The 13,239-nt window shown below is 50.2% G+C and overlaps 1 protein-coding gene across 1 annotated transcript in view; it reads left to right on the top strand.

Annotated features, from left to right (window-relative positions):
* The window catches only part of LOC147706607 (uncharacterized), a 740,422-nt gene that overhangs the window by 20,991 nt on the left and 706,192 nt on the right, over positions 1-13,239 (top strand). Inside the window, 1 exon segment of the mRNA XM_086929638.1 lies at positions 12,546-12,824. Coding sequence (XP_086785764.1) covers positions 12,546-12,824 — 279 coding nt within the window.

The following is a 13,239-nucleotide window of genomic DNA, read 5'->3' as shown; positions in this document are numbered from 1 at the left end:
TTCATGTGAATGAAGGATGATTATCTAATAAAGAAAATCCTATTGAGACAAAGTTATATTCTTATTATTATTTATTATCTTGAAAACAATGAGTCCATAGGAAAGGAAAATTTATTTTATTGGAAGTATTCGAGATACAAGACCGATATGTGTTCCTTTTTTCTATAGCCATTACCAGTCATTAAAATTGCGTCTCCATGTGTTATTCTATTTCACTTCCACCTACTCTCTTTGAAATTCATTCTCAGTTGTCTTTGTCTTTGTATTTAGTGGAGAACAGGGTATTAGACAATCTCATAGTGTAGTGTAGTGTAGTTCCGATAGTTCCCTTTCATGCAGGATCTATGCTGTTTACGGATAACATATTCTGTGGACTTGGTGGCAAAATGAGTCTGTAGACCCCCACCGAATATGTCAGCCTATGTTTTCACATTAGCTAGCTCGCAGTGCCACTAGAATCTCCTTTTATCAGAGAGATTAGTTTTTGGCAACCTCAGAACATAATATCCTCAGACTCATGGAAACAATATACTATTTTTCACCCAGTCACTAGTGCTTGCTTGTTTTACTCTCCGTGAGATACACAGAAGAAATACTTGAGCGTGTTTACAATAAGAATTTATTGTACCGTTGTTCTTCTCATGTAATATAAGTAAGGCTCCCTGTTTTATGGTATTTATTGTTTTCACATTTCCGTCTGTATTTATCCATATTTATTTTTTGGTAATTTTATCTGTATTTATCCACATTTATTTTTGACGCAAGAAAAAAAAACGCTAAAGCTAGTATTTTTCCACATTTATTTAAGTTGGCATGCACACTTGCACTAGGTTGTTATAGCTTGTTAAAGCACATTAACCTTGCAGAATTATATCTCATGGATGCGTCCACATCACTTCTGGGCCTCTCTCTGTCCCCATGGCACCGCACTTCCTCTGCAGCTGTTTCACTTTTGGAACAACGCTCCCTGAAGCTTTCTCTCCCATTGCACTTCACCCTCTGCACCTCTCTCTCTCCCAAAACACATCATTGCTTGCAACAAACCCAGCCTCTGGGGACATTCTAGCCAGCAGATGTCTCTACCAAGTCACCTCATACATGCAGTTCTCTATCTCTGCCCACATACCAGCAAGCATGCCTCTCACTCCTCCACTGAGCGCAACACTGCATGCAGCTTTCTCCCATACCAGCCACTCCATCCTCCATCAAGGAGCAAATTGCTGTCTCTGAACGACCCTCCCCCAATCCTATTACTGCTTTTAGAGCTCGCTCTTGTATCATATTCACCTTGCACAACTCTCTCCAACTATTTAGCACAACAGTGCATATTTTCCAAGACATATTTATTTGCAAATTGGTCCCAGTGCACATCGCAGTTCCTAAGAATCTCTTGCCTACGGCATATGTAAACCCCTGTGGATGTTTCTCCCTTGGCACATTCCCCCATGCGGCTCTAGCTCCCAATCTCTGCTTCAAATGGCAAGGCCCTAACTTTGCTCTTCCGAGCCTCTACTTCCTATGTGCCACAACACTTCGCTTATGTCCCCAGGCCTCCGTTTACATGTGACCCTCCTTTCTTATGTTTAAATGCAGTGCCCCTCCCTAGCTACAGTTTAGATTACATCGACTACACCCACGGCCACCTCTTTCAAAAAACGTCCTGCCTTTCATTAATCAAGCCACCCTTCTCACCGGCCCACTCCGATTTGTGGCAAAATACTCCCAATTCCAGTTGTGCCCTCAATCCTCCACACGAAGTGGCAGCTGGTGACTTTTGAAAGTGTTGTGGTGGAAACTAAACTAAAAATCTGTGCTTAGCATAGTGTGCCCTCCGCCTGGTGTTTTACTGCTTCTGTCATCGCATCCAGTTACATAATACAACAAGTAACAAGCCAGGACTATTGGCTTTGTCAATGTTAGTTAGTTGCATTAAATAACTAAGCAACAACTATGGCTTCGTTGCATATTTTGAAAATGCATCAGCTCTGAAATGATGAGGTTATTTTTTTTTTGTAAGGATACGCAAATGAAAAAAGATTCATATTTCCAATGGTTATTTAAATGCTTGATGTGAATAAAAGTGACATCAGAGTTTATTTTTTAATTTACGTGTGAAACAAGCATTTTTTTTTATGGAGTAGCTGACTTTGTAAAATTTTAAAACGTAGCCGAGAAGTGAGCAATTCCCGGATTTTAGTCAACAGCAAGCACACTTTGTATGCTTGGGTTTGGAAACTGTTAATAGCAAAACTACGTGCCCCGCAATGCACCAAGCTGGTGTTTTGAAGGGGAAAAAAAACGATGATGAATCCTCGGTCCTAAGGAAGAGGCGAGCTGGGAAATGCAAACTAAGCCTAGTGGGGAAGAGGCCAGACATCCTTTGCAGTCCAGATACATGTGAGGCTCTCACTGTTAATCGGCTCCTATAACACTCTTCACGGAGCCTGCAATGTGCGTCATTTACCAATACAATGCCAGCAGCAGTTCAATGTGTCTAAAATCACTCAGACAGGAAATATGTCCAGTCAACACTACCCGGAAATGTTCTCAGCATAGAACGTGGTGGGATTAAGGTGGCGTGGGATGTTTAAAGCACAACAGTGACGCCACACGTGAGACCTAAAAAAAACAAAAGGTTGCTGGAACTGCAGCCGATGTCCTGTGGTGTTTTCACACCTCTTAATGGACATCGGCTGCTTGCACTGCTACAATCATTGGATTGTGTGAGGGGTGCTGGAGTGTCTCTGCAGACACAGCGCTGCCAGTTCCCCCCGTCTCTGGAGCAGTTTCGGGGCAGCAGTTTCCCATTTATTTTGGCTGACACTGCTCACCTCTGACTCGATTTCACAGCACAAAGAGGCAGGAGGAGCATTGGTTTTATTAGTATTTTCCTGTTTTTATATATAAATACAGACAAAAACCAAAAAGCTTTCTGTCTGTATTTATATGTAAAAATCTGTTTAAACGGAGAACCGAGGGGCATATTACCAAGGGCCTTATCGCCGCTTTAGCGGGAATCTTTCCCGCTAAAGCGGCGATAATTTTATCGCCCTATTTCCTAGCTGTCGCTAACACCAGTTAGCGACAGCTTTAAGGAGATAGCGATCATCTTGGGGCCCACTTTGCACGTCAGCGATAATTATCGCTAATGACATGCAAAGTGGGCGTGCCAAGATGTTAGCGACTGGAAACAGTCGCTAACATCGCTATCTCCTATTATCTACTTTTGGAAATATTCGCGCTAAGCGCGAATATTTCCAAAAGCTAACGCCTGCCCTGAGCAGTTCTTAGCCATGTTATCCAATGGTAGATGGATAACATGGCTAAGAGCATTGTCACGATAATGCATGAATATCGCTGATTTTCCAGCGATATTCATGCATTTCGCAGGATTTTTACCACTTTTGAGATAAACCTTGATAATATCAAGGTATCTCAGCGGTAAAAATCGTCGGTGTGCGGCGATATAATTTTCCCGCCAACCAAGCAATAGCAATAATTATCGCTATTGCTTTGTAATATGCCCCCGAGACCCTTACATATAAGTGGCTGCTACAACTGATACACAGTAGCAGAGATATAGAACCAGCAGTACAGTGAAGGAATAGTATTGTTCTACCATTTTACAATAGTCATGAACACATACATGAATATGAAATGCATTTGTAAAAATAAAGTGTGTCCTCCTAAGATGCCTGTCTAGATGTACGTAAGTGTACCTAGCATGTGGGTAGGTACAAAAGAGCCTAAGCGTAAGAATCTAAGTCTAAGATCCTAAGTCTGAGAGCCAAGAATCCCATTAGGATTTAGTTAAACCCCATACCTGAATAGTGAGAGTGTGGGACTTCGTCCTGGACTTGAGCTGGATATCCCGCAAGGGATCGGCAGACCACTGTCAGCTGGAGCGATGGCATGCCGGAGCTGCAGCGTCTCTGGTCAGTGTGTCGGCCATGAAGTCTCGGTTCCCTCCAGCTTTCTGATAGCATGAGGTGCTTTATTTATACAGTCTATGTGCATGTGTTGACCATTGTTCAGTATGAGGATGACATTGGGGATTAAACCTTGTGCGTCGATGGTAGAGGTGAAGTGTACATCCTGGAGAGTATACTCATAAATTATTCATATGTGCTAAGGATGACGTCTTAGCAATATCGATTGGGAAAAAACCACCCTCCGCATGGAACCAGGTGAAAGGTTCAGTCCATAAAAGGCTATAGTCTTTATAAGCCGTTATGTCCATACAAGGCAGTCTGTCCTTATTTGGAGTTATGTCCCTATAACCCTGATATGAAATGACGGGGAGATGATGTAGGGAAAGTGTACAATGTTCCATGTACCTATATCAGGGTACCGATATGAAATATAACAATAGCACAGGAAGCATGGTCACAAGCATTGGGGATGACCTGCAGCTTCCATGCTCTCTCCAGCTTACTGAAAAGATTGAATGCAATAGGCATTGCAGCCTGGCCCTGAAGTGGCTCAGCTCCTTCTTGTCACACAGAACCAAGTCTTTCAGAGTCCTTCAGCTTGAATCGATCAGGCAGGGCTCCTTCTTAAGTCCACCCTTTTCAACCTCTATCCATCTCCTTCAGCCCTGCTTGTCCCCTTCTTTGGTTTCAACTTCTTGTCTTATGCTGATAATACTAAAATTCTGATCTCTATTCTAGAGGACCACAACCATTTTCTAACCATCTTCTAATCACTTGCCAGTTGGATGCAGAATATGTCTCAAGTTCAACAGAGACAAAATGGAGATTCTCAATTTCTGCAACAAGTCTCATGCTTGGATCGCTTCTGGGTGGCTGTTGAGGTTAGTCTTGCCTCCATTTTCTTTTCGTCTTGGTCAAAGACCTAGGCTTCGCCATTAATAATCAACTTACTTTTGGGAAACAAATTAATCCGGTATCTCGAAAATGCTGAGCACATATGTCTGCTCCTTCCACTTACCTCCCATAAAACTATGAATCATGGATTATTCATCTCCAAACTTGATTGCTGAAATCCTGTCTATTTATTGATTCCAGACTATTTCAGGTTATTTAGAACTCGGCCTAAACTCATCTTTAGAAATCGGTCATATCTCTCCTGCTTCTGAAAACTCAAAGCACTTCATGGGGTTTAAATTAAGAAGCCTACAAGCTTCAAAGAGCTTATATATTCCCTAAAGTTATCAGCATTGCAGGTCAAGGCTAGGTGAGACATACATTCACTCCACACCTTCTCTTTCACACGCTGTGGCAGTGGCGTAATGTGAAATGAAGGGCCACAGCTGCAGAATGTGATGAAGGGCTCCATCCGGAGTCTCTGATACCTTACAGATATCCATACATTGGCCTTGGGTAGTCCCCTTGGGGGCTGCATAATTGGGGGGCTGCTGAAGGGTTCAGGCCCCTTATGCCTCAAGGGCTGTAGGGGCATGTGTTACGCCCCTGCTCTTTGGTCTGCCTCTGCCGAGAGACTGCTGATCATCATTTAGTCAGCCCCTGAACTGAAGGCCACTCCTATCTGGAAGCCAAACTCTGGAATGATCCGCCCCTCACTCTTAAATCAATCAGCTGTCCTTCAAAGTACAGGCATAATCATAAAACTCACCTTTTCAGATAATTTTCTTCGCCTCTTGGTCATCTGATTCTTGATGCTTACATTCCCCTTTCTCTGGCCTCACTCTTCCTACAGCATTTGGGCCCCTCTGGGAATGTGTTACTCTATATACATGTATTGCCATAACCTCTCACATTGGTTAGTCTTGCATGACCTGGTTGATTATGGGATGTCTCCCTGGGGATTGATGCAGTGTGCCACCTCCTTCACATTGCTTTGTTTCTATTGGACAATTGATTGAGGCTGGTATTGTATGAGGATGCTTTGGCAGTGGTGACGAGGAGACAGAGTGTATATTGGAATTTATTTTAGTAAAACGCTTCTGTCTGTGGCTTTGATCCTTCTTCGATAATTGTTTTGTTTTATTTTACTTTTCCTCAAAATAAACAAATCAAGCCATTTACAACACTGTACATTGTCATTTATTGAAGCTGTGAGAGGTCCTCTGAGATAATTGTCCAACTGCACCTGGTGATTTGAATTTTTTTTTGATCAAATATGTTTTATTGAGTTCCACAGAGCAACAACATACAGCAGGAGAAGACAAAAAATAAAGGCAGTGCGAGTAAGACTATAATGCAAGTGCTACAAAAATAGGCATGTCCCCGGAAAGTCCAGCCAGTGAATAAACTGTTCGTCCATGTGAAATCGTACGGCAAGAAACAAGCCCAATGCCTAGTGCAAGAACTCTTTTCTACCCACCCCCCCAAAACTGTGCCCCCCCCCGCCCGGACCCCCAATCAACTCCCGTCCCCCAACAGAACCCTCCTCCCCCCCCTACCCCCCCCGGTGTGTTCCTAAGCACGTCCGGTGGAGGCCGAGCGAGGGCCAGATTAAACCTTACGTTCCGCCTTGGTCGTCCCACTGCGGAAGTCCTCCGCCAGCTTCAGGACCCTAAGGTACTTCGGGCAGGTGAGCTCCGTGAATTCCTGAGACAGTAAAGAGAGGAGTGGTTGCCATGTCTCGCGAAAAGCGTCTGAGGCCTGTGTGAGCGAGGCCTGGATCCTTTCCATCCCCATGATGTACCATAACCTGTGTAGCCACCCTGTATGTGTGGGTTTCCTCGGTGTGCCCCATAATTATAAGATGTGGTGAGTCGCCGCCCCCTTCGCCAGCCCCATCTGCCGTCCCCGCAGTGATTTGAGAGGGAACATGAGTTTATTGGGGAGCCCCAGGATCGCATACGCCGGGAAGCGTGGGATGTCAGTTTCAAAATAAGTGTCAATGTCCCTCAGCACCACCTCCCAGTACTCTTTAACTGCATCGCACTCCCACAGTATGTGTAGCATGGTCCCAGTGTGTCCGCACCCCCTCCAGCAAGTGGGGTCTTTGCTTGGGTTTCCCTGGTGTAGGCGCTCAGGGGTCAGGTGCCAGTAGTAGGCGATTTTCAACGCCGCCTCCCTGCTGGCTGTGTTCCTCGCAGTGTGGTGGGCCCTGTAAAATATGTCCCGCCACTCTTTATCCGACAGTGTGCGCCCCAACTGCCTCTCCCAGCGTTTCTGGCCTACAGATCTCTCCTCAGGAGGGGGTGGGGACAGCAAGAGGTACAGTTCGGTAATGGACCCAGAGTCAGACTTTTTAGTCATGAGCCATCTCTCGTACGGGGTCAGTGGGCGGCTGACCAGCGGAGCTACCTCAGGATGTGTCAGCCAGTGGCGGAGTTGGAAATACTGGAAGCGGTGTGGCTTGTCGAGAGCATAGTCAGCCACCACCACGTCCCACGGAAGGAAGCCTTCTGTGTCAAACAAGTTGCCCGCCGAGCGGCATTCGGAAGGCCGCCATTGGGGAAACGAGCCCGGCGGTAACCCCGGGGGAAAGGCCGGGTTGTCCAGCAAAGGTGTCATGGGTGATGGGAAAGTCGTGAGGCCCCTCGGGACAGCGGTGGCATTCCAGACCTGCATAAGGGTCCTGGTGATAGGGGATTTCTTCAGATATGCCGGCCTGTCCGGGCGCGCCAGGAAAGGGACCTTCCACAGTGACATGCCTGCCATGGCCCTGTCCTGGAACAACCAGTGTTTTTCGGAGGTGGGCCTGGACCACTCCAGCAGATACCGAAGTTGTGCCGCTTGGAAATAGCGCCGCAGGTCCGGAACTCCCAGGCCCCCTTCAGCTGTCACCCGCATAGCGAGGTCACGCCGAAGTCGGGGTCGCTTGCCCGCCCACACATAGTGGTTCAGGGCGTCCTGAAGTTTCTTGATCATCCCCAGTGGGGGGGGGTGACCGGGAGAGTTTGAAAGAGGTAGAGGATCTTGGGGAGAAGTGTCATCTTAACGGCCGCCACGCGACCCAACCAGGAGAGCGGCTTTTGCCTCCACCTAGCGATGTCCCCCTGAACCCGCGAGAGGAGTTTAGTGTAATTAAGGTCGATCGTCTGAGCAGTTGCGGGAGTCAAATCTATCCCCAGGTATGGTAAAGCAGTGCTGACCTCTAGCCCACCTATGCGAAGCGAGGATCTGTTAGCCGGCTTGGTGTTGCGACCCAGTGGGAGAACCACTGATTTCTGTACATTCATTTTAAAACCCGACACCGCGGCAAATGCCTCCATTTCGGACAGGAAGGCAGGCAGGGAAATCGTAGGGTTGTCCACCGCGACCAAGATGTCATCCGCGTACAGGCTCATCGTCTGTTCCACCCCACCGAACTTGACACCGGTGATAGTCCTGTTGTCCCGGACACGTTGAGCAAATGGCTCGATATAGAGGGCGAACAAGAGCGGGCAGCCCTGCTGCGTGCCACGCCAGATATCAAACGGCTTTGAGCTAATCCCATTCACCTTGATTGACGCCCTGGGTGCCGCATAGCATCCTGCTATCCAGGAGCGAAAACGAGGGCCAACCCCGAATTTCGCCAGTGTGTGGTCTAGAAATCGCAAATCCACTCTGTCAAACGCCTTCTCGGCGTCCACTGAGAGCAGCGCGGCATCCGAGGTGTTAAAGTGGGCTTTGTCGATGACATGTAGTATGCGTCGGGTGGGGACAAAGCCTGCCTGGTCGGGTTCAATAATGCCCGGAAGGCACGGGCCAAGGCGCGAAGCCAAGATGCCCATGAAGAGCTTCAGGTCGATATTGAGCAGCGATATCGGCCTGTATGCTGCACACTTCTTGGGGTCTTTACCTGGCTTCGGCAGGACCACGACGTCCGCCTCCAGCAACTCCGCTGGGATCGAACCCGGGCCCCCAAAGGAGTTAAAGAGCCTCGTAAGAACCAGCGTCAGGAGGTGGCAGAAGGTCTTGTAGAAAACTGCGGAAAAACCGTCGGGGCCTGGGGCCTTCAGGGGTTTAAGTTTGGCAATGGCCGACACAACCTCCTCCAGACTGATGGGGCTGTCCAAGGCGCTGGCGTTGGTCTCATTTAGAGCGGTGACGTCCACAGTCTAGAGGTAGGCCTGTCTAGCCTCACCCTCGATGGCCGGGTCTGCGGCGTGGAGTTGGGCATAGAAGGCTCGGAAAGCTTCTGCTATGCTAGTATCATCCCGGAGTTCCTCGCCGCCCTCCCCGTGTATAACGGGGACCCTAGAGCGGACTGTTTTAGCTTTGAGTGTGCTAGCCAGAAGGCGACCCGTTTTGTCGCCACCCACGTAATAAGTGTGGCGGAGGCGAAGCGCCGCGTATTCTGCCCTGTCAAGATCTAAGCTCGCCAGTTGGGCTCTGGCCGCTTTGAGTTTGCGCCAAATGCGAGGGGCGCCCGTGCGGCAGTGGACCCTCTCTAGCTCCATTACCTGCTCCTTCCGCCGTTCCTTGCGCTCCCTGTTGTCTGCCGCCGCAATTGCTATAATATCGCCCCTGACCACCGCCTTGAGTGCCCCCCATAGCGTCGCGTGGGCCACCTCCCCCGTGTCGTTCGCCCCTAGATAATCAGTGATGGTCTGGGAAAGCCGCTGTACCGCCCCCTGCCGAGACAGTAAGCTTTCCCTAAGCCGCCATCTACCCTTGTGTGGGGGTGTGTGAGAGACTGTCAACTGAAGGATCACCGCCTCGTGGTCCGACAGTGCCGCTGGTGTAGTGTCCATGTCTCTAAGTATGGGGACAAGGTCAGTGGAGCTCAAGAAGTGGTCTATTCTGGCATAGGTGCGGTGTACTGCGGAATAAAAAGTGTACCCCGGGGCAGTGTGATGTAGTTCCCGCCAGGCATCAACCAACCCCCTGTCTGTCAGCCATTGCTTCCCCGCTGTCGAAAGCGCCCCTGAGTCCCCAAACCTCTTTCCGGATCTATCCATTTCATTGTCCATGACAAGATTCAGGTCCCCCCCAATCAAGACATGCCTCAGGTCGCCCGATAGCGCCTCTGACAAGGCCCCCCGAAGGAAGGCCTCCTGGCGAGCGTTAGGCGCGTAGATCGAGCCAAGCGTGAAGGAGAGTGTGCCTATGTGGACAGTGTGTGCCAGGAGCCTACCCTTGATTTCGGCTACCTTGCTTCCCACCTGCCCCTTAAAATGCCTAGTTACCAGCAGGGCCACCCCCGCTTTCTTCTCAGAGGTCGCCGAGAAAAATTGTTGTGGGAAGGGCCTAGCTTTCGTGCGGTGCCAATCCTTTGCCAACAAATGTGTCTCCTGCAGCAAGCAGAGCTCAGCCCCAGAATGTTCTAGAAAGGAGAGAACTGCCCTCCGCTTGATCGGGTTGTTAAGCCCCTTCACGTTAAGGGATAAAACACGGATGCCATCAGCGGCCATGGGAAAGTGTGAAGATAGACTGCTGGAGACCTGGCCCCGTCCCGCCCCCCCCACATCTGGCTGTCGTCAACCCATACTGAACACACCGAATACCCAGCCCCGACCCCAAACACCCCCCCCACCCACCCTGAGCCCCAACCAACAATCCCCAACAAGAAAACATTGCCCGGGGCCTATCCGGCAATAGTCCAGGCCCCTGGTGAAGTCTCTGAAAGCGGGAAAACGTGGCAATGGTGGGCCCGGAGCCCCCCGTCCCGCCCCCCACACAACGTGCTGGTCGTTAGTCTACCTCTGTGCTCGTGGCTCTTCAAGGCCCAGCCGCAGTGTCCGTGGTGACCATCTGAATCGCTGCCGCATGTTCAGTCGTGATCTCCGTAGGGTCCGGCCTGAACCCTTTCTTAGGCGTGCGACGACTCCTCACAGTCTGCCAGCCATCCGCTTGGGAGCGGGGAGACCGTGTCTGGGAAGGCTCGAGGTCCGCGGCGTCTCCCTGGCCCTCCTCCTCCGTGGTGAGGCCCAGCACTGCACAAGTGTCTCGTAGGGACCGCAGCTGATGAAGTGTCCCATTCCACTTAAAGATCAGTCTAAAGGGGTGACCCCAGGAGTACGGGACACCTTTGTCTCGAAGGAAAGTGGTCGCCACCTTGAATGTCCGCCGCTTTTGCAGAGTGATCGCGGACAAATCTTGGAAAAGCTTGATGGTGTGATCCCTGAAGTGGAGAGGTTGTTTTTGGCGCGCCGCCTTCAGGATGCGTTCTTTGAGAGGGTAGTCCGGCAAGAAGGCCAAGATGTCGGGGGGGGGGGCTGGCGCCCTGCGTGCTAGGCCCACCCTGTGGGCCCTGTCAATTCGGATGTCGAAGTCATCCCCCTCTCCCAGGACCTCTCGGAACAAGTCCCGTAAATAGGCGGCAATGTCACCTCCTTCTGCCTTAAGCGGCACGTTCCGCACCCTGATGTTATTTCTCCTGTACCGGTTTTCCAGGTCTTCAGCATGGGCCTGGAGCTGTGTCTGTTGGTCGTGAAGCCGGAGGATTTCTTGCTGCAACTGTTCCACCTCTGCGCTCCTGGCCTGGTCTGAGGTCTCGACGGCCGCCACCCGTTCACCAATATCGTCGACATCGCGGCAGAGTTCCTTGTAGTCCCCCGCCATGTCTTGCCGGAGGGTCAAGATGTCCGCCTTAAGGGAGGAGAACAGCTCCTCCATGAAAGCTTTGGTGGCCGGGGCGTCTCCCTCATCTCGCTCCTTGACTTTAGGCGGAGGGACCGTCACCGGCTTATCAGGGCTCTTGTCCCCCTTGGAGGCCCCCTTCGCCAGCATATCGGGGATAGTGCGGCCCCCACTGCGATTGTTAGAGGACATGTCCCGGCCGACCCGGGGGCACACAGTTCGCGCCTTCCACCGGGCCTCGTGGAAAATGGCCGCCTAACGGCCGACAATTAGCGTCCTCAGTCTCAGGGCCCAAGCTGTGGTGAGCGCGGGGCTGGCTCACCGCCGCCTCCCCGCCGTCGGAGCTGCGAGCGGGGGCTCCGGGGGCTCGACCGTCTGCCCCCGAGGATTGGCGTCCCACGCCGGCGGCGCCCTGCTCCTCACCTCCTTGCCAAGCGATGGGGGAAAGGCCCAAGTCGGGCCTCGCATAGATTGTCAGGCCGCCACTGCTCTCTCCTCCGCCAGGCGCTTCACGGGGCCAACTCGGGGCCACCGACGCGGGTCACCACTTCCAGCGCTGCTCCTCCGATCAGACCTCGTCACCTTCCGGCGCCCGGCACTGCTCCGGTGGGCCCGGCCCCGCTGCTCTGCCCCTGGCTTCTCCGTCCTCTCCGGCGCTGTCGGGCTCGGGTCTGCTGCGCGCCAACGACGGAGGGGTCCGTCCGGGGCTTCCGGGGCTGAATCAGCGGACAAACGGCCGCGCCCTAGACTCTCTGAGCTTGGGGTGTCGTGGTCACCAAAATTGGGGTAGTTGCTGTAGCGTGGCTATGTAATGGGGGGATCGGGACGAGGAGCTCCGCGAAAACGCGTCCTATCAGACCGCCATCTAAGCCACGCCCCCCGTGATTTGAATTTTAAGAGGTGATTTAATGTATGTTGTAAAGAAGAGAGATTTGTATACAAATGAATGTAAATGGTGAGTGCAAAACCTAGTAGAAGTTGTTTGAAAAAAGAGATACTCTGGAGTTGGAAAAAGGTTGGTGGAATATTGTGGCAGGACGGAGAGATCCTGTATGGAGAAATGCATCTGAGAAATTGATATTTGCACCCTTTTCTTCTCTACAGAAAGGGTTCCTATCCCTGTTATTCAAGCTGTGACTCAGAACCCGGTAGAGAACGGATCACTGGTTCTGGTCTGCAATGCATTGGGTACAGACATCACCTATCAGTGGAACCATGATAACAAATTGATTACTTCTGGAGGAAGGATTACTATCACTAATAACAGCAAGACCCTCACTCTTTCACCCTGCACCAGGACTGACTCAGGAACCAGCTTCAGCTGCAGGGCGTCCAACGCTGTCAGTCATTCCACCAGCATCCAATACACTCTCACCGTCAGCTGAAAGTATGACCAGTAAACCTGCTTTTTTTGTAGAGTATAAAATTTGTAGCAACTTCAAATCTTGATTTTATCTGATTAAACTTTAGACTTTAATAAAAAGGATCTAAAGATAGATGCTGTATTATCAAGTTACTTCAACACATCTTGGAACATTAAAAGTAGGCTGGAAACCACAGCGTGCTGATAGAAGACCTCGACCCTCATTACAAATGGCCTCTTAATTCCTTGGTAACTCCTCATTTTTTATTGCTCCCTCTTGATGCAGCTGATAATGAGCGAACCACAGGAGTTAAAGATATCTGTGGTATCTGGCCTCCATGGGGAAATTCTGTCCCATTTAAGGCTGTAGTATTACCTTTAATGGGCAGTCATTTTGCAACTTTACTGGACCATTAGCAGTTTTGGTCTTGAATG

Source organism: Lissotriton vulgaris, chromosome 7 (genome assembly GCF_964263255.1).
Source record: "Lissotriton vulgaris chromosome 7, aLisVul1.2, whole genome shotgun sequence".
NCBI lineage: Eukaryota > Metazoa > Chordata > Amphibia > Caudata > Salamandridae > Lissotriton > Lissotriton vulgaris.
The sequence above is the reverse complement of the archived record's forward strand: the minus strand, read 5'-3'. Positions and strand labels throughout refer to the sequence as shown.